General features: G+C 41.7%; 1 protein-coding gene across 4 annotated transcripts in view; it reads left to right on the top strand.

Annotated features, from left to right (window-relative positions):
• The window catches only part of ARHGEF3 (Rho guanine nucleotide exchange factor 3), a 308374-nt gene that overhangs the window by 274115 nt on the left and 12291 nt on the right, over positions 1-21968 (top strand). For all 4 annotated transcript variants that reach the window (XM_034658496.1, XM_011231271.3, XM_002913517.4 and 1 more), the window contains 5 exons: positions 6953-7123; positions 10083-10145; positions 12347-12443; positions 12626-12702; positions 17517-17774. In XM_034658496.1, the coding sequence (XP_034514387.1) occupies positions 6953-7123; positions 10083-10145; positions 12347-12443; positions 12626-12702; positions 17517-17774 (666 nt within the window). The remainder of the gene's footprint in view (positions 1-6952; positions 7124-10082; positions 10146-12346; positions 12444-12625; positions 12703-17516; positions 17775-21968) is intronic.

Here is a 21968-nt window from a genome sequence, read left to right as displayed (position 1 = left end):
AAGATTCTCTCTCCCCCTCTGTCCCTCCCCCAACTTGTGCGCATGTGCTCTCTAAATTAATTAATTAATTAAAATCTTTTAAGAAACCACACACACAGATAAGGAAACTGATATCCAGAGAGATTAACTTCCCCAAGGTCCCTCAGCTACTGAGATGACTTCAAACCATTTCTGTTTTACTCCAAAGCCTTTGTTCTTAACCCAAATCCATGTTTTATAGTCAAAAGACTAGACTCAGTTCCTGTTGCCACACTTACCTTGGGCCAGTCACTAAATCTCCTGGTGCTCAGATTTCTCATCTATTAAAAAGGGCAAAAATGCGAGAACCTGTCCAGTTGCCTCTCCCAAGACTAGCTCGAGGGTCAAAAGTAATGGATGCCACAGAACTGAGAAGTGGTAGTTCTTGATTTAAGTTAATTGCTTTAATCAAGACTTACCTGAGAGACTCCCCAAGATGCTCTTCAAGAACATTTTCCAATCCCAGCCATAACTACTGTACGTTTTGGTTTAACCCATTGTAGTGACAACATAGAAACCCATTTTCATCTGACAGTCCCACCCAAACCTACAATCCATTTAATAATAAACCATCTGCTACAGAATAGCAGTGGTAAGTGCAGAGAATTTCCCTAGCTTGAACTCTCTTTATTGGAGCGTGTTATCTTTAGCTGTAGAGAACCTTCTGTTTTTGGAAAAGGGCGAGGAAGCACCCTGCTGAACAGGCAGCATTAACAAATTAAATCTGTTCCATCATGCCTCACCTGCTGGGTTTACATTTCCTCCGACACATGTAAAGGGTCCCTCTTTTCCCACCTGACAGACAGTCCCCTTTGCACCTGCAGCATCTTTTCCACGTACCCAGCTCAGGCATAAACACAAGCACCCATTTCCTAATTCTGCAGTATCTGTGCCTGTTATGGCTATTGTTATTTTAGCTGCCAGTCATTATGAGCTTTAGGTTTTTGATTCATTGGCTAAGCTGGATTCCCTCACGGAAACTCTTGCTTGTCCTGGAACATTTTTCATTCCCCACGCCCAGGGCGATCTATGTACATGTTTCTGTTTTTATGCTATCCCTCCCGAGGCTGGGTCTCTTCTAGTCACCATGGATTGGTGTTTCTCACCCCAGGGGGCATTCAGCAATGGCAGTGTTTTGGTTGTCACAACTGGGATGGGGGCACTACTGGCATCTAAGGGTTAGTGATAAGGATACTGCTAAACATCCTGCAAGATACAGGACAGCCCCTCACAACGAAGAATTTTCTGGTCCAAAATGTTACTGGTGGCAAGGTTTAGAATCTCTGTCATGGACTGAGAAGTAGCCCAAAAGTCATTTATTTGGGCACATGCGTCCTGCCACACTCTGAATCTTACACTAGGGGAAGCAGGATAGGATATTGGTTAAAATTGTCAGCAGGGGCCTGGGGTTGGAGGGGGGGGAATGAAATAGACCAGACCTGTATCATCATTCTGAGTTCATAATTGACCTGGGTTTAAATTCTGGAGGACCATTCCTTAGCTGCATGACCTTCAGCCAAGTGTCACCCTTTCTGAGCCTCTGGTTTCCTCCTCTGTAAAACAGGGCTAGCAATCCTTACTTCTTGCTTATACAAGGTTCTAAAGCTCCCCTCACCATGCCCAGCACATACAAGCATGCCATTCTTCATTAAGCAAGATTGTTGAGGTCCTGCTATGTAGCCAGTTGCTAATAAGCCCATCAGCGAACAGAACAAACAGATATCCTTGCCTTCCAGGAGTTTACCCTCTATTGGGAGGAAACAGACAAGTCAGAAACCAGTAAATGATATCACACAGAACATGGTGAAAATAGAGGAAAATAAAGCAGGAGAAGGGGGATGGGCACTGAAAGGGACATAGCTGCTCTCCTCCCTCAAGAGGCATCCTCTTCTTTGGGGTTTTTCTCCTAGCAGTAGTCACATGTTTCTTCCCCAGCACCAATCCTCTCATCTAATTGTCCCCAGTTCTACTGAGGCCTGGTAGACATGTAGGTCATGGTGTATGGTCTTGAAAACCTGTCTGTGGCTTGGGCCTGGCTGGCTGTGAGCTGTCCCTGGGGCTGGCCAGCTGCCGAATGCATACCTGACCAGCATTCTTTTTTTTTTTTTTNCCGATCCTCCTAGTTCTTATGTTCCATAGATGAGAGAAATCATATGATAATTGTCTTTCTCTGCTTGACTTATTTCACTTAGCATTATCTCCTCCAGTGCCGTCCATGTTGCAGCAAATGTTGAGAATTCGTTCTTTCTGATAGCTGAGTAATATTCCATTGTATATATGGACCACAGCTTCTTAATCCAGTCATCTGTTGAAGGGCATCTCGGCTCCTTCCATGATTTGGCTATTGTGGACAATGCAGCTATGAACATTGGGGTGCATATGGCCCTTCTCTTTACTACGTCTGTATCTTTGGGGTAAACACCCAGTAGTGCAATGGCTGGGTCATAGGGTAGTTCAATTTTTAACTTTTTAAGGGACCTCCACACTGTTTTCCAGAGTGGCTGTACCAACTTGCATTCCCACCAACAATGGTAGGAGGGATCCCCTTTCTCCACATCCTCTCCAACAATTGTTGTTTCTTGCCTTGTCTATCTTTGCCATTCTAACTCTGACCAGCATTCTTTATTGCATTTTGGGGACTCTTCTTTTCAGCATCCTTCCCCTTTCTAAATGGAGTTAAAAATAAAATGTTTCTTTTAATCCAGCCTAACTAAAGAGGTGAATCTACAGTTTGATTGGTCAAAGAGCCACTCAGTCATTATTCCTAAAAAATAAGTAAATGCATTCCCTCTGCATAACTAGATTTAAACTCTTAGAAGACTGGGGCCCATATCACTGAAACCTCCCCCTAATGCATGATTTGCATGTAAGTAGCAGGTATACAGCCCTCATGATAGAAAGAGATCACGTTTTAGAGCAAAACAGATCTGGTTTTGAATCCTGCCTGAGCAAGTGCCTTAGACTCTCTAAGCCTCAGTTTCCTCATCAGTAAAGTGGAAATAAACCCCCACCATGCAAGTGGTTATGAGAATCAGAGGATTCATCAGAAGTGCTAAGCGTGGGCAGGTACATAAAGGCCCCTCTGTGATGTATGTGGTGAACTTTGCCCAGTCCCTTCCCCCTTTGTTCCCAAGCCCAGCACTCACTAAGGAAGCACAAAACAAGGAATTCTTAACCTAGTATAGCTCACCTCTCTCTTTTTTTCCCCCAAACTGCAACAGAAAAATATCTCCAGCTCTCTGGGAAATTTTTCAGGAAATATGTAAAAATATGCTCAGTCTTACGTTCAAAACGTGAAACTGGAGTTAAGGTATACGGCTGACCCTTGAACAATGCAAGGGTTAGGGACACTGTCTGACATCCCCCACACTCTGCAGAGAGATGAAAATCCATATATAACTTTTGACTCGCCCAAAACTGGTACTTAATAGCCTGCTGTTGACCAGAAGCCTTACCAATAACATAAGTAACTGATTAACACATCTTTTGTATAAGCATTATATACTGTATTCTTACAATAACGTAAGCTGGCAAAAAGAAAATGTTATTAAAATCATAAGGAAGAGAAAATACATTTAGAGTCCTATGCTATATTTATTGAAAAAAAAATCTGCATGTAGGTGGAACCTCAAAGTTCAAACCCATGTTGTTTAAGGATCAGCTGTAGTTGTTTTCTCTGTTAGATTAGTGATAATATCCTGTTGATGAGAGTGTGGAAAAAGATAATTCATGTACCTTTCTGGGGACAATAAAGTTCAAATAGACTGGAGGTTAGTTTGGCAAATTTGGCAATGCATGTCAAAGGCTAAAATGCAGATATTTCTTAGACCAAGGAATTCTACTTAAGGAATCTGCCTTGTAAAAATAGCACAAATACATAAAGGATGTTCACTGAAGCACTTTTTGTAATAGCCAGACACTGGAAACGATTTTAATGTCCATCGGTGGGAGGTTGATTAAATCCATGTGGTCCATCTGGACCATGGGATACTAACTCTTGCACTCATTAAAAAGAAAGAGTGATTCTGGGGTGATGGAAATGTTTTGGAACTACACAGAGGTGGTGTTTGCACAACATTGTGAATGTACTAAAGGCCACTGAATTGTTCACAAAAAATGGTTAATTTATGTTATGTGAAATTTACCCCCATAAATTATTTTTTTTTAGAAGAATGAGTCTTATATGCTAATACAGAGAGACATATTGTTGAGTGAGAAGAGAAGACATGCTGTTTTCTGTAATTGTTGGCAAATGCATTTAAAAGGTCTGGAAAGATCTAGAACAGACTTAACAGCAGTTACTTCTAGAAAGTAGACTTGGGAAAATGAGGGGATTTGTACTTAGTTTTATATACTTTTGTAACGTATGAAAAATGTTTATACTTTTGTAATGCATGTAAATTTAAAGTTAGCATGAGTTACTTGAGAATGGGTGGTGGGGAGGGGGGAGTTTGAAGTTGGTCAGGGGTTGAAACTGTTACAAGGTGGGCGGTTGATTCTCTCCGGTGAAAGTGGAATATGTCTTTCATTTTGAATCTTATTTTTGTGTTTTCCTCTCTTTCTGCTCTTTAATTCCCGCCCAGCTGTAATCAGAACCGAAAACTGAGATCAGGGAGTAACATGATGACTCACTTACTTGTTTTGACCTTTCCGTGCCTGTGGCTAATTGATTCTGAGTGCCGATGATCTGCAGGCATTAGGCTGGTCACTGTTTATAAGGGCCTATTTTCAAGACATCATAAGGATTTGCATGATACCATTAGTAAACCTCGTATTTGTGCAAGTTCTTTCTTGACCAGCATCAGGGGCTGGTCCAATGATCATGAGCTCACTAATAAGCCCAGGGGCTCTTGGAAGCCTGAGGAACTCCTGTTGCTACTTGCAAACAGCTAACTTCCTGCTTCAAGAGGGTTGTGATAATACCTCGAAGCCCCTTGAAAGTTTCTTTTTACATTTTTCATTTATTCATTTTTTCTAGAATTATAAAAAATGTATAAACTAGGATTAAAAAAAATCACCTATCATGTCATCAGGCAAAAACAATAGAATTTTCTGGTGTTCCTTTCATATCTTTGCTCATGTGCTTTTTTTCATAACTAGAAACAGTATTCATATACAGATTTTAGTTCTGATTTTAACTTATGTGGAAGGGATTTTTAGCTGTTAAAATGTTCTCAGAATTGTCTAATTGGCTAGATAATATACCATCAGGCAGATGAACTATAACTTATTTAACAATGCCCTTATGTTGAATAGCTCCCTTAAAATTTTCTTTGCTTTCTTAAATTTTATTGTTGAATCTCAAAATATTTGGAAGCTGCTTTAGAATATCTGAGTGATGACAGCTCATATGTCACATGCAAAATCAGTTCTTGCCCTGAGGAAGTTTATAGGTCAGAGCAGGTGACCAATAAGTGTAATAAAATGTGATCATTGCTATATCAGAGATATGTCCAAATTGCTCTGGGAAAGTAGTGAAGGATTCTTAGAGGAGGAGTTTGAGTTATATCCTGAGGACACTTAGGAGTTAGCCAGCTAGTAAATGAAAGAAAAGCTTCCCAGGAAAAGAAGACGACTTGAAGGAAGTACAGAGGGATGGCAAAGCATGATGCATTTAGAAAATGGCAGATTGCCTAGCAGGGCTGGAGAATAGAGGGCTCATGGGTGAGTGGCAGGAAGTGATTCTAGGTGTATAGACAGACTGTGGTCAGATTACAAGAGGCCTTCTATGCCAAACTGAGGAGTTGGAACTTCTGAAGGCCATAGACATGTGGCCACAGCCATGTCTTACTAAATTAGAATGTGGTTTTGAGCACAGCAACACCTTATTGCTTTGGCAAAGTTCCCAATAAGAGTGTTGAAATCTTCCAGGATGAAGGTTAAAGATGATGCACTTAGCTTTCTTCTTGATCATTGTACTTGTCATGAGAAGGCACCGTGATAGCATGTTTCAGCCTCAAGAGTGGGCTTTGGAGAGTCAGACCACCCCAAAGTCCACCAGGGCCTCTTTGGAAAATAAGAAAATACCTCAGGGACAGGCATCATTTGCTGTCAAGGTGGAATTTAATACACATATTAGTTGGTACTTTTCAAATTGACAGAATCCCAACTGAGGTTAATATAAACGGAAGGGGGAATGTATTAGCCCCTTAATCTAAGAGTGGCTTTTCCTGGCTTCACACACAGTGGGACCCAGGGGTTTAAACAGTATGGGTAAAGCTTGCTCCCTCCCTCTGTCGGTCCTTCTCCCTCTAGCCTTCATTCTGTGTGTCCCTTTATTCTCCTTGATAGCAAATGGACTTAGCTGCATGACCAGAGAGAGCTGCTGCAAGAAATTCTTGATTATTTTATCTCTTGAGTTCACAGTACCAAAGGAATAAAGACCCTGCCACTCTTTCTCCCATAAACCACTTAGCACATTTCCGAGAATCAGGTGCCCGTCCCTGAACCAGGGTGGAGGACTGCTCTGACTGGTCAGGTCTGGGCCATTCCACCCAAACTGTGCACCAAGTGGGATAGCCAAGGATGGCGGGGTTCTGTTCCTTGATGGAGGAGGAAAATGGGAGTACTAGCCAGGTGTAAAGGCCATCCACTGCTGTTAACCTTCGTTCTTCTGAAGAAGGGGGTGTCCACTGGAAAGAACCGGAGCCTGTGGCTTCTCTGAGAGCTGCCTTTGTGCATGTTTCTGTACCGTGTCCTAGTCTCACAGAACGGATACTCCCAGCACCTGTGTGAACGCAGCCCCTTTGCCCAATTTCCCTTAGCACGTAGGCTCAAGAAAACACCCCGCTTCCCAAAAGGGAAGGCCTTGTGGCATTGTCCTCTCTTTTTTGTGAATATCTGATTTATGTTCTGTCAGTGACAGGAAGCCGTTCTAACAATCCATCCAAGTCCTGCCACGGCCCCGTGATGGTTTGTTTTTCTCATTGTTTAGCGTTCCATCAGCTTCCGCAGCGAGAGCCGCCCCGACATCCTCGCCCCCCGACCCTGGTCCAGAAATGCCGCCCCCTCAAGCACGAAGCGGAGAGACAGCAAGCTGTGGAGTGAGACCTTCGATGTGTGCGTCAATCAGATGCTTCCGTCCAAGGAAATCAAACGTCAGGAGGTAGGCTCGGGACCCAGGAGTTGGCCCTGTGTCTGGAACAAGGTGCACCATAGGCGAGAGCCAAACTGCGTCTACACCGCAGGCTCCCAATCAGTTCGTCGTTGCATTTGTAGGAGGACTCAACGGGGATGTCACGCCTTATAAGGAACCGAGAACCCAGCCTCCAGCTGGGTGGGTAGCCCCTGCTTTAAAAAGAAACTGATGTGAAAATCTGAATTTACAAAGAAAATGAATCAGGAAGTGTCTATTTAGGGTCCCGGAGCTCACAAAAATAATCACTTGAGTTATATTTTAATAGCAACTTCTAGAATATTTTAAAATATTCAGCTGCTGAAACTTTGATTCGGTTTTGTGGAGAATGTGTCTATGGAATGCAGTTCCTTTCATGACCTGTAAGTTTTCTGTATCAAGAGCTCTAAATGACTAGGGTCATCCTACCCTTTATAGAAAGCTTGTCACTGCCAGACTGTGCCAAAGCACATGTAGCACATCACCTAGTGAAACCCTTGGAACGTCTGTTTTTATGGAAAACCTGACATTGGCAAAAGGAATACTTGAAAACTTTCTAGGTTTGGGCTCCACAATTCCTTTCTAGGAATCTATCTGCCAGACACACTTATACACAGATGAATGGATATATATGTAAGGTTTTCATCACAGTAATGTTTATAATAGCGCTGGAAAGAGCCTGAACATCTATCGCCAGGGACTGGCTAAATAATGAATATCTATAAGATATACATGAAATAACAGTGTAGCTGTAACTAGAAGTGTTGATACGCATGTATGGCTAAGTGGATAAGGCAAGGCACAAAATAGGGTATATCATGTCCTTTTACCATCTGTGTGAAAGCACAAAGAAAAATGAACATATGTGTGTAGGTGCACGTATTTGCTTGTAGAATCATAAAATATTTCTGGAAGGATTTGCAAGGAACTGGTAACATTGTTGCCTCCTGGGAAGGAACTGGGTGGCTGGATAGAGGTAAAAAGGAAAGTTTTCACCATGTACCTCTTTGTGCACTCTAAATTTTGAACTGTGTTAATGTATTACCTATTAAAAAGAAATAATAAAGTATTTTAAAATAATACATGCACTGAAAAAAATCTATGAAGAAATATGGCAAAACCCTAAGAATAGTTAACTAGATGGTATTATGGGTACATTAAAATTTTCCACTTTACACTTTTTTCGTGTTTTCCCAAGTGTTACCAGTGTACATATATAACTTGTACAATCTGATAGTGGGAAGGAAGGAAGGAGGGAGGGATTGATTCTGTAGATTGGGAGATTATTAAGGTATAGTGAATACAAGCTCACTCATCTAGAAAGTTACAGAGCTGGGATTTGAACCCAGGTCCTGTCCTACTCCAGAGCCTGGTCTTCATGGTGACACTGTGCTGTCTCACAACAGATATCTGACGGTGGTGTTTCCCAGTATGGGGTTCTGTGGTTTTCCTCTCCTGGGGACCACATTTGGTCAGTGGGACCACATTTGGTCAGTCAGACCATCAGACCTATGTAAGTGAGCTCTAGTAAAACAGATGTACAAGGAAATCTGAGGAGGTCTAAGTAAAGTCTAGTTAACTGTATTGTGCAACCCATTTCCTGGTTTTGATAACGCTCTGTAGTTCTGGAAGATGCCACCGTTGGGGGAAGATGAGTAGAAGGGGCACAGGACCTCGGTGTTCTATGTTTACTTCTCCTGTGAGTCTGTAATTATTTCAAAATAAAAGGTTCAACAAAACAGAATACAAGGAGGGCATGATGTGGAAGCTTTACTGGGCCTTGGGGGAAGTTACCATGCACTAGCCTCCAACACAGTATTCTTCCTCCACCTGCTTTAGCTGAGAGCAAACTCATTGTCTTACATTCCATCCACCCCAGAGATGGAGGGTGCTCTCCAGGCCTGCTCACTCCTTCCCTTTAGTCTGAAAGAAATGTAATAGTCCCCAGACTATCACTCCTATTAAAGGACTAATCATAGAGTCCTTTAACAATTAATGTTTGCCAACAGTTTAGACTCCCAGATGAGTGAAAGAGTATTCTGCACATCATAGCTCTTAAATTATGATGGCTTAATAGACCCAAATTAGAAACGGTCCATTTACACACTCTTGCACACAGCTGGCTCCTATAATTTTATTTATTGTACCGTGTAGGGCTGAGAAGTAATTTAGAATGAATTTACATCACCAGACATTTAGAGTGATAAAATATTAGATTCTTGGGGTGCCTGGGTGGCACAGCGGTTAAGCGTCTGCCTTCGGCTCAGGACGTGATCCCGGCGTTTTGGGATTGAGCCCCACGTCAGGCTCCTCTGCTAGGAGCCTGCTTCTTCCTCTCCCACTCCCCCTGCTTGTGTCCTCTCTCGCTGGCTGTCTCTCTCTCTGTCGAATAAATAAATAAAATCTTTAAAAAAAAAATATTAGATTCTTCCTACAATTCCAACCTCAAGACAAGTGGCTGATAAGAATAAAGCTTTCTGCTGAGATTCGCCTTCTATTGAGTAGAACAAAAACAAATTGTGACGGCCCAGTTCATTATATAGCCATGCCCATCACTGAGAACAGACCCCGAAATCGTTTATGACAGTTGCTGTGCGCATGAGAGACGCAGAATCCAACTGTCATTATTTTACCTAAAATAGTTCCCTCTTGTTTGGATGCACCCAAGTTCTGTAACATGAAAGATGACTTACTGGGTTGGAAACATACGTGGAACCCCTTTCTCCCACAAACGGGTGAGTACGTTACACAGAAGTTTTGTAAAATTCGTCCTTTATAGGTTTTAGCTACTTAGATGCATTTGCTGCAGGTTAATTTAACTTTTTAAAGAATCCTTTAAAAATGCTTAAGAAATGGGTAGATATGGGTTTTTGAGCAATAGAACCAGCACTGTTTGAATTTGGTCTCATAAATGGAGTGTTCTGTGAATGTGTTTTCTCTTTGCTTGCAGGCAATCTTTGAGCTTTCCCAAGGAGAAGAAGACTTGATAGAAGACTTGAAATTGGCAAAAAAGGTAAATTTGAATCCAGTGGTCATTTGGGCCACCTCCTTTTTTTTTTTTTTCTTATGAGTAATTTCACAATTCTAAGATTGTGTCATAGGAGCACTCTTTTTATGACTAAGACAGGTTATCAACAATTGAGAAGAATCCACACAAACCAAGTAGGGGGGAAAATGGCTCAAAACAAGAAAGTTCTCTAGACCTGGTACCTATAGGGGTTCTTCTGTGCACATCTCTAATGCACCTCAAAGAATACTTGAGTTTAATCAGGAAGTGTTCATAGAGGCCCGGCTTTCCATATATTTCATTGTCTCACATGTGGAGCCTCCTTACCTGTGGGAGAGGGCGTGCAGATGTCTGAAACTGGAACAGTGTCTTAGAAATAAAGCCACTTGAATCTCCTAAGTAGAGAAAGTGCTTAAGTGAGGCAATTGCATACCATCATGTGAATTAGGTCTTTTATGTAGAAACTTGTGTTTTAATCACATTGTGTGCAGAAAGGGAAAGGAGACCCATGCCTTGTAGCCTGTGTTATCTGGACAATACACTTTCCTCAAAACGTTTCCATTCCAGGGGATCACTGGAATGAAGGGGGTCACTCCCCCGACCAAAGGCTGAAATCCAGACTCCTTCGTCTGATATTCCCAGCCTCCTTTAAAGAATCGCAGGGTTGGAAAGATGCCTCCCTTCTTTTAAGTGTCCTTAGTCCAGATTCCTGCTGATATGAAGTCCCATCTGTAGCATTCCCGGGAGATGGCCATCCACACTTTGCCTAGGACACAGCCAGGAAACTGAGTTTTTAGGCAAGGCTGGAGGAGGAGGAAGACGGAGATGACAAAGAAGGCATTTAACTCTGTGAGACATCTTGCTGGTCAGCTGTTCAGCTCTTCCTTCCTGTATCAAGATTCCCCAAAGCTAAACACCTTAAGGATATTTTACTGCCGTCCTTTTGCATATGGTAGTTCTACCTTCCTAGAAACTCTTCCTTTCCTTTCAACCACCCATATCCAACCATTCTCCAGGAACTAGCTCAAATCTCAACTCATTCTTCGCCAGTATTTACTGCCCCCTTCTCCATGTCAGGCAGCTCTTCTTAAATCTCCCTTGACCACTCCAGCTTTACTTCTTTCACCCTCTAAGCGCTTATGATTTGATCAGTTTTTACGGCTATGTGACATCTCTCCTGTTTTTAATCTTGAGCTTTTTAAAACATATATCTAATTATCCACATGTTTTTCTTACCTTCTGCTTGCCTTTATAAATCTTCTTGGAGGCAGGGACTGTGCCCTCTGAGTCTTTGTGCTCTATTACGGTGACCTGGGTATAACTGTGTGTTCTTGTTTAATTACCATGAATAAGAGATGATAAGATTGGGGCGCCTGGGTGGCACAGCGGTTAAGCGTCTGCCTTCGGCTCAGGGCGTGATCCCGGCGTTATGGGATCGAGCCCCACATCAGGCTCCTCTGCTATGAGCCTGCTTCTTCCTCTCCCACTCCCCCTGCTTGTGTTCCCTCTCTCGCTGGCTGTCTCTATCTCTGTCAAATAAAATAAAATCTTTAAAAAAAAAAAAAAGAGAGATGATAAGATTGACAGAGATTTTGGCCTCTTGGCTTCAGAGCAGTCCTAAAGGATGCCATCAATTTTTGTTTCTTCCTTTACTCAAATATGGACTAATTGAAAAAGAACCTGCTGCTAANTAAAATCTTAAAAAAAAAAGAGAGATGATAAGATTGACAGAGATTTTGGCCTCTTGGCTTCAGAGCAGTCCTAAAGGATGCCATCAATTTTTGTTTCTTCCTTTACTCAAATATGGACTAATTGAAAAAGAACCTGCTGCTAATAGCTAATTCTGTATAAATTAAGAGTTTTTCAAGCTGCAAGATCTTCAAAACATTAAATTTTAAAACATTATACAAATCAGATCGGCTCTGTACTTACCCTTGCCTAGATGTATGATATACTAGAATAAAGAAGCTTTTTAAAAATCTCCTTGGGTTTATCAACAACCACAAACAGCTCAAGGCAATGCTGAATTCTCATCTGCTCTGGCCACACCCATCCGCTGTCTCCATAGCATTATGGAAGAAGTTGTTGGAGAGAGCCAACTATTTTGTTATTATGTGGGGCCTCACAGACACTGATGCCATATACATTAACCACTTGCTTCCTCTGATTTTAAATGTTTGCTTGCCTCTCTTGCCCTTCTTCTGCAGGCCTATCATGACCCCATGCTGAAGCTCTCCATAATGACAGAACAAGAGTTGAATCAAATTTTTGGAACACTGGACTCTCTCATTCCTCTACACGAAGGTATAATTTTGCTCCCAGAATGAGTCATGACTTGTAGCCTTAATTGAGTCGTCCTACAACAAGTCATGATTATGTAATAATGTGATTAACCCAGAATCTACTTCCAGTCCTGTTCATATTTGAATGCCTAACAAAATAAGCATTTTGTTTGTTTTTTGGTTTTTGGTTTTTGTTTTTACCAGAGCTCCTTAGTCAACTTCGAGATGCTCGGAAGCCTGATGGCTCCACTGAACATGTCGGTCCCATCCTCGTGGGCTGGGTAAGAAAAGTTCTCTAGTCTTGATTGAGAATGAATTTCAATAACATAGGTAGAGTTTCATTTTAGCTAGACTTTTTGTAGTGGCAAATGGTAGCTTGACATCATAAATAGCAAATACCTAGCAAAATTTATCATATCTAGGCTTTATCTCCTCAATGCATAGAAACAATTTTTTTTTCTTAATACAAATTTGCAGCATTTAAAGATAACATGGCCTTTTTGCAATAAAATAAGTAAACGTACATATGAAATGGTTACTAGTTTTACTTCATTTGATGTAAAACTAGTTAATATTCAGCTGAAGCCAATTACTAATAATATAATTATTATCATTTCTATTTCAGTAAATATGCACAGACATATTCTTATCCATCACCAAAAAAGGTGCTTTTATTCAGGCTCCAGAAAAACTCTCATGGTAAAATGTAGTTTCATACACAAGGTAATACTAAATGTTGTTAATGTTTGGCATATATCTGATTCTGAGTCACTTCATAGGAAGGCTTGGTATTATGCTGATCTTCAGTCCAAATAACTCATTTCCTTTCCTAATTAAACAAAGAAATCAGTTGTGACCTTAGATTAGGGGTTCTAAATTTATTGTCTTGGGGCTGAATTTGTGTTTTTTGGGTGCATAATGTGGTCGTTCGTTTGTTAATGTACTTTAGAGCAGGCATGCACTTTCTATTTTGCCGCAGTCCCCACCATTCCCTATTACTTCATCTCTGTTTCCTTTGAGTCCTTGCCTGTACCATCCCAGCTCCAGGTGGTTTTCATTTGTTATGAAGCAGGTAATAAAAGCAGATTACCTTGATGACTTCTTCCAGGCAGGATTAGCTCTCTCATCTCTCTGATCCACACAATCTTCCAGAAAAATAGGCAGGAAATGCCACAGCAGCCAGCATTAGAGTCATTCCACTGTTTGGGGAATGTTGTGAAAGTTATAAATCCTACTATCACCATGTGAATTCTCTTGATCCAGTTACATTTGTAGTTATATTTTAACCTTCCTAGGCTCTCCAGTTCCTGTGTTTTGATGTTGCTCTCTTATCCTAACTTCTGCTTCTCAATTACTGCCTTGATCAAGAAAATTTGAGGGTTTCATGACTTAGATAGCTTTAGTTCCCAAGTCACTTTTAGCACTGAGGCCGAAATGCCCCAAGGGCATCTGAAAGGCAGGCAGTGTTCTAAGATGAATAATTTAGAAAATGTGCCTTAATATTTCAGGAGAGATCATTCATTTCATATTTTTTACTTTCATTTTATTATAAGATGTGGTAGATGTTTTAACTTCTTTAGCCTTCAAAGAAACTTCTCTAAAGAGAGCAGGCCAGCTGGAGACAGAGAAGGTGTAATGAGAAGAGAGATTCTGCCTCAATATTTCTTAAACTTCCTGAGTCTGTGGGCTGCTTTGATGGGCGTGGGGGGAGGAGCCAGTGAGGCCCCGCTCCAGAATTAGCACGATGCCTGCTCTGTGTTTGACGAGATGGCCATATAGAACGACATGGTTTCCTTCGACATCATATACAAATTGTCAGTTCATGCCAGAAGCAAAAGTGGAGGCATTTGCCTTGTTATTAATTTTTTTCTGAAATAAATGCTTGCCACTCTTATTAGGAAATTGGCTTGATCTGGGGGTGGCTTTTGCAGGCCTTTTCTATACATACTCAAAGGAAATGTGACCACTTCCACTGCTATCTGAACCCTTCAGACATCAAATGGGGACTTACAGCTTGAAGAGCAGCCTAAAATTAAACAACTGGCCCATTGTGACCAGACCTCATGAGAAATGGCCCTTATTTATCAGGCCTGACGAGCTGTTAAATGTTTTCCCACTTTTAACTGCAGATGTGTCTGTGCGAGTGGGAACTGTAAACCAAGGGGTACATCTGTTTGAGTTCTGGTTTTTAACAGAACAAAATAAACATCTGAGGGGACTTTGAATGAGAAAAGTCAGAGCCCATTCGACCCATGAAAAATTGATTTATTCTCCGCCCTCACCCACCAAAACCCCTCCCAGGGAAAAAAGGTGAGAAAAAAAAAAACAAAACACAAACCTTTTAAACAAGTGAGCCTCCCAAGTGGGACAGGCCTGGCCAGTCCTTTTGACCTTAGAATGAATCAATTACTTGTACTTTGAAGGCCTAAAGCAGAGTGTTGGTTTCCTCAGGGAGCCAACCAGGGTACCGTCTTCCGGAGTGGTAGGCCTGATTCCATACACGTCCCCTGTTGTACAGAAACAACTTCCCAAGCGACTTATCTTCATGCTAACGTTTTTTCAGTAACAAATTTATATAATTTAATTTATATAATTTAATAAATTTAAATAATTTACAAGCTCTCCAAGGCAGCAAGTTCTTATGTTAATTTGGGTTCTAATTAAATTTTAATTCTATAGAGAGAGGCAGGGTACATGGCAGCAAAAAAATAGATTTGTTCTGTCACTTTTCACAATGTTAAGGAGATAAAAAGAATTTATAAAGAAAGTGAAAGAGTTTCCTTTATAAATTCTTGATAGTCTATTTAAAGAGATGTCGAGGAGTTCAGAGCTTTGGGGGGAAGGGTGGGGGAAAACAGGCTGCAGACTGGTTTTGTCTGTAGCTGAGCAAGTAGTTTTGCTTCTCTAAACCACAGTTTCTTCAATGGAAGTATCCTAGGGATAAATAATAATAAAAAAATAATTTTTTACTAATTATATTACTTTTGCTTTAATAGCTAGTACTCACAGATTCTTACCCAGAAGCCAAGCTCGTTTTTTGTCTGCCTTGTCTCATTAAAAGACAGGAGTACTTTAGTATGTGCATTTTGTAAGTGGGGAAACTGAGGCTCAGAAGGGTCACCTGGCTAGTAACTGTCCAGGTTAGGCTTTGAGCATGATTATCCCTGGTTCCAGAGTCTGCCCGCTTAACCACTGTATTATCACCTCTCACATTTTCCGTAAGTGAATGTGTATGTATTTGGGAACCAAGATGTGTATATTCTTCCTTCCCTATCAAGTTATCACTTGTAGCCCTTTCTAGCCAGTGGGGTTGAACCAGATAGCCTTTCAGGTCATGCCCAGGAAATGAGCACCCTGTCAGGTGTGAACAGGACCAGAGCTGGATCGGGTTGCCATGGCAGTGGGGGGCAGCCGGATCAGAGAGTAATGGCCCACTGGGCGGTGAGCAGCAGTGTGGTCAGCTTCCTCACTAGTTTACATCTAATAGTTAGTGCTGATTTGTTTCTCCATAATGAAAACATTGGGCATTTCCAGGTCTTTTTAAAAGGCGAGGAAGTGGAAATGAAATTAAGAGGGCCTGAAGCTCTTTTTAATTAACTCTGAAAATCTTGAATTACAAGCCATAATACCACATCTGGTGTGTGTGTGTGTGTGTGTGTGTGTGTGTGTGTGTGTAAGTAGCAATTATCATTACTTTCAAATATAAGGTTGAGGAAAGAATTTCTGCAGCTCTTTTTAACACAAAGAAAGGGGTTTTTGTGTGTGTGTGTTTTGTTGGGTTTTTTGGTTTGTTTGTTGTTGTGTTGTTTTTTTATGCCACGTAAGGAAGGTAGACCTTTCCAAAGAATGTTAAACTCGACAGTGAACTTAAACATTACTTCCTTGGTATCTTTTTTGGTTTCAGTTGCTGAGAAAATAATTTCAATAAGAGGTATAAAGAAGCCACAGAATATTACACTTTGACCCATTGTTCAGATGCTATCACAATTTTTCTAAGCCATGTTGCCAGACCATCAATTATTACCTAATCTGGAAACCATTAAACATTCATTTATTTGTTCTTTCGGAATATAAACTTTGGATGTCTGTGGATGGTAGGACCAATGCAAAGTATTGAGGATGCAGAAATTAAAGATGCTCTTGCCACTGTCTCGCTCTGAAACCTCCACAGGGCAGGTGCTGTGGCTCCTTAGTCCAAGGGCGAGAAGCTGACAGCCCATGCGTTAGGATGCTGAGCCTTGGGTGCCACTAATAGGAAGGAGTGGAAAAGGGAGATGAACAGCCTTCTCCCTGGGTCTCTTGACTCTGTGTTTGCACAACATGACTGATGGGACATGTCAGGAAAATTAGTATTTTGCTGGAAGGAAGATAGTGGAATTGAAGTGTTCCAAAGTAGGCTTAAATGTTCTTTGCATGGTGCTGTGATGTTAACCATGAGGTATAGACAAGAATCTAACTTAAAAGATTTTTCTAAATGCTTCCTGCATCTAATTTTTTACTAATTATACTTTTGCTTTAACTTCTTGGACTTCTTTGTAATTGGCCCACCTTGGAACCCGGTAACCTTCAGCTAACATAGAGATGCTTGCACAAGGCCATGCAAAGGGCTGGGCCATGGAGTCTGACTCTTTGCTTTCTTTTTATGCCACTAACTCTTCCAGATGAATTTCTTATGAATAATTTTAAAATAAATCCTGTTTCTTTGTTTTTAAAGATAGGAAGCTTTCCCCTCACCAGACACTTTTGGAAGTTCAGGAAAATTTTGAGCTGTATGCATGTACAGTTTTTCTGGTTCTTTTGTTTCTAGCTTAGATTGGCAGAAACGCAGAAAAATTATGATGGGGTCTTAACAGTCAAAGTAGGTGTGCAACTAAGAAAATAACTTTGTGCAAACAAGCCAAAGCCTAAAAACTGTCCATTGCCTGCGATTTTGCAGATTGCACTAGTCTGTCTCCTCCAGCTGTGCAGATAAAGGAATGTTGGCCAGGTCTGGAGACCAGTTAGGTTTGTTCAGTCCGCACAAGTGATATTCGCTTGTAGCTTCAGAGCACAATTAGCGCCACACTCCAACCCTGTTTTGATGTTCCTTTCCTAGCTGCCTTGTCTCAGCTCCTACGACAGCTACTGCAGCAATCAAGTCGCTGCCAAAGCTCTGCTGGACCACAAAAAACAAGACCACCGAGTCCAGGATTTCCTCCAGCGATGTTTAGAGTCCCCTTTTAGCCGCAAGCTAGACCTCTGGAATTTTCTTGATATTCCAAGGAGCCGTCTAGTGAAATACCCTCTGCTTCTTCGGGAAATCTTGAGGCACACCCCAAATGATAATCCAGATCAGCAGCACCTGGAGGAAGCTGTAAGTTCATGTTTCTTTCTGTCTTTACCTTGTTTTTTCCCTTGCATCTAGGAGATCGGGTGTGTGGGTGGATGAAGGGTCTCTGGGTACACGGGACCCAGGGCTCTTGGCTTCCAGGCTTGGTGCTACCATCCATCATGTTTTGATTTTGCAAGTCACTTCTCTCTCTGCCTCACTCTCCCAACCTATAAAATGCAGTGTTTATATGAAATGGACCCAAAGGTTGCTTTGATTTCTAGAAGTTCTTGATTCTGTGTGGGTAACTCTGTAATCTGTAATTACAATTCATAATAAACTGTAATCTGTTTGCTACAGTGGTTGTGAGGGTTAAGATCTCTGGAGATTTTAAATTAAATATCTTTGTTTAGTTAGCCAATGGGAGTTGCCTCTTAACCTTAGCCCCTGAGCCCATTTGTGAAGTTGACACCCAGCTTCCTCCACCTCTGATTGCAGTGAGGGACCGACCTGGTCAAACCTCCTGCTCACCAGAAAATGTTCATTAAGTATGGAGAGAGAGAGATTCTTTCCTAGCAGCAATAGAAGACCAGGAAAAATGGCTCCATCTCATGAGAATATTGTGAACGGTGAGTGTTGTGTCTGGAGAGCTTGGTTCTGATTGGGGTGCTCTGGGGCACAGAGCAGAGGTGATGGCAGGCCACGAGAAGCCAGTGGCCTGAGCAAAGCTATGGAGGAATGACAACAAGGGAATGACTGGGGAATACCGGGGGTCAGTCTGCCCGGGATTGAGGATATTCTGAGGAAGCAGCAGGAGAGAAGGCAGAGAATGGGGGTTCAGATCTGGTTAAAAAGGGTTGTGGGGTGTTTTTTTTAGATTTTATTTATTTATTCGAGAGAGAGGGAATATGCACGACAGAGAGAGAGAGAGAGAAAGCACAAGCGGGGTGAGGGGCAGAGGGAGAAGCAGACTCCCCACTGAGCAGGGAGCCCGGTGCGGGGCTCTATCCTGGGACTCCAGGATCATGACCTGAGCCAAAGGCAAACACTCAACTGACTGAACCACGCAGGTGCCCCTACGGAGAGGGTTTTAAATATTATTTGAGATGTTTTTCGTTTGTTGTGTTTTGTTTGTTTTTTGATTTCTAAGTAGCGGGATTCAGGGTTCAAATCCCAGCTCTGTTGCTGACAAGCTGTGGAACCTTGGACACATTAGTCTCCTTGTCTGTAGGGCAGGGGACAGGGAGGCAAGCTGAGAGGCTGCTGCAGTGGTCCAGGCATGCAGTCATGGAAACCTCCTGAGGGAAGAGCCGTGGGGATGGAAGCTCAGAGACCACTTCAGAGGGCTCGTTCCCTGACTGCATCTGGAACAGAAAGAGGATATGCATAGGTGACTTGAAAATCAGAAGCTATGAAATCTGTGAGCAAAATGCCTATCTCCTCCCTGAGAAGGCTTTAATAATAATTAGTAGTAATCACAACAATAATAATGCTAGCAATACCTGCTGACATTTCTTGAGTACCTAGTAAATCAGCTTTATGTAATCACTGTATAAGTTATTATCTCACTTAATCTTTATAATAACCTAGGCGATAGCTGTCCTTGTTAGGACCTTATTGCAGATGAGACGTGGAGGGCTGAAATAACTTGCCTGGGTCCAGAGCCAGCACGTGATGAAGTTGATGTCTGAAATCTCTCGGTGTAAACTGCAAATCCTGTGCCCGTTTCACTTCTTTATGATCCTATACCATGGAGCTGAAAGCCTGGCTGCTTCTTTGAGCCCCTGTTGCCTGTAGAATTGCAGAAAGCTGTCTGGCCCCCAGGCTTTGTAGAGAATCCTCACTGGTGCAGAGCTGGGCCAGGTGTCTTGTAGGGATAGAGAAGATGGAGGAAAGATGCTCTTGACTGATTGCAAACACACACAGACCAGGTCCCCAATCCAGCATGGATAGGCGACACAGGCACTGGGAATGAGGTCCATCCCACTTCATCATGTCTGTTTTTTACTGCCGGGAAGCATGTGGGAGAGTTGCCTCCTGTCCGTATTTCATCCCAGCAACTGTGTGGTCTGCAGGAATGAAAACAACAGGGAGCTCAAGCTAGTCTAAATAATTACTTTTTTGAAGCGCGTGAGCCTGCTCTGAGTTTTACTGTTAAGATTTCTTCTTTTTAATATGCAGCAGGAAAGAAGAATGCTCTGTTTCTAAAATCACCCAGTGAGCTAAAGTTTGGATTTAACAACAGATAAGAAGACGGTTGTTTGCAATATGAAAGGATGTACCAGTTTCCCTAGTGCATAAAATGTGATGTCATTTTTAGAAGTTGAATCTGCACCTAGTTATTCAGCAGATTTGCGTGGGAAGCATGGCAGACCTGCCTTTGAAAATGTCTTCAAAGCAAGTCTTCTAAATGCCCATTTACACAATAGCAGCGCAGCAATGTTGGTTTTTTTTTTTTTTTCTTTTCAAAATCCTCTGGGCATTAACCCAGATGAGCAGAAATATTTAGCCCTGTACTCTTGGGTACATTGTGAATGCTTGATAAACATAAAACCCATAGTACCAATGTAGCTTGAATTACATGTTCCCTGAATAGATTTTCCGCATTTGAAAAGGGGAAAATCAGAGAACCTAAGTAAATTGCTTCTACACCAAGTGTCCAGTCCTATAATTAGACCTAAAAAAGGTCTTGCTTTTACAGCAGTGCATAAACTACCACATCTTTATTAGAATTTCTTAACAGGGTTTTGAAGGGTTGATAGAAATTTTCCCCCAAAGAGAACATTTTTAAATAGAACTTCGGATATGTAGATATTCCAGAGGTCTGGTTGTTGAACATTTTAAATTCTAAGGATTGTTTCAGCCAACAAATGATCTGGCAGACCATCTCTTCCCTCCACCTGCCACTGTTCCCCAACTCCTTAAAAAAAAAAAAAAAATCACTGGAATCAATGAGAAGAACAGTCCTGCTGTTCCTGCAGAGCTGCTGCTATTCTTGGTTCATGTCACAAGACTACGAATAGATGACATTACCGCACAAGGAACTAGACGGGGCTTTTAGATTGTACTTTGAGGATGATGATTGCGGCATGTGTGGGCTTAACCCCTTGTTGCCAGGTAATTGTCATCATCTTGCTTTACTGGTCCTTTCCCTTCAGTTTGAACCCTGATGAGAGATGCAACAATAAATTGAACTTAAATGCATAACCACCATGACTGTTTGCTATTGGCAATCTGCTATATACATTTTCATTCCTCCCTGCGATTCTGCAAAATAAATTCCTCTCAAGAACCAAGGCAGGGAGCACCTGGGTGGCTCAGTCAGTGCAGCGTCCGACTCCTGGTTCCGGCTCAGACCATGATCTCATGGGTCTTGAGATCAAGCCCAGGCTGAGCTGTGCGCTCCGCAGGGCGTCTGCTTGAGATTCTCTCCTTCTGCCCCTCCCCCCACTTGCACGCACCCCCTCTCTCTCTCTCTAATACATAAATCTTAAAAAAAAAACAACAGTGCAGAGATTAGATGCTTATAGTGTAGAGGTAGATAAAACTACAAAGCAATATTTAATAAATGGAAGCAGACCCAGAAGTGCTATTATAATGTCCACAAAGAATGTGGAATATGCTGATTGTTTCTATTGTTCGGTCTTTATATTTTTTCAAACACCAGAGAGAGAAGTAGCATCAGACAGTAGTCATAGCTGCCTGGGGAACCACTGTGGTGTTTGAGTTTATTAATCTTCATGTGGTATGCCAGCTGTTCAGTCCCTGAGTTCAATTAGGAAGTGAACACATATTTATGCCTATAGTACATCATTTTTCTGGTCTCCTGGATACTTGCAGGAAACTCAGAAAAATTGGCTCGAGACCCAGTTAATTCCAGGTAAACCCAGTAATAGTAAACTAACTCTAAGAAGAGCCACAGCAATTAATGCTAAGACCTTTAAAAGCAAGGAGAGAGTATGGATTCCACTACGTATTAAAAATGTAGTACGGTAAAAGTTTAAGGTAGACATAAAAGAATTCATCAGATACCTCCCATATATTTTAAAGCTTCTTGAGGGCAGGGACCCTGTCTCATTTCTTTGATGATACCATCTAGTTTGATACTGAACAGATAGATGCCCAACAAGCATTAACTGAGTTAATTTGAAGGATGAATCATAGCTTCACTATGTTTTGTGAAGTTTCTCTTTCTTTTTTTTTGGGGGGGGTGGTTAAAAGTAACAATAAGGGGCGCCT

This window comes from Ailuropoda melanoleuca, chromosome 4 (assembly GCF_002007445.2).
Source record: "Ailuropoda melanoleuca isolate Jingjing chromosome 4, ASM200744v2, whole genome shotgun sequence".
NCBI classification, from domain to species: domain Eukaryota; kingdom Metazoa; phylum Chordata; class Mammalia; order Carnivora; family Ursidae; genus Ailuropoda; species Ailuropoda melanoleuca.
This window is presented reverse-complemented; position numbering and strand designations above follow the sequence as displayed.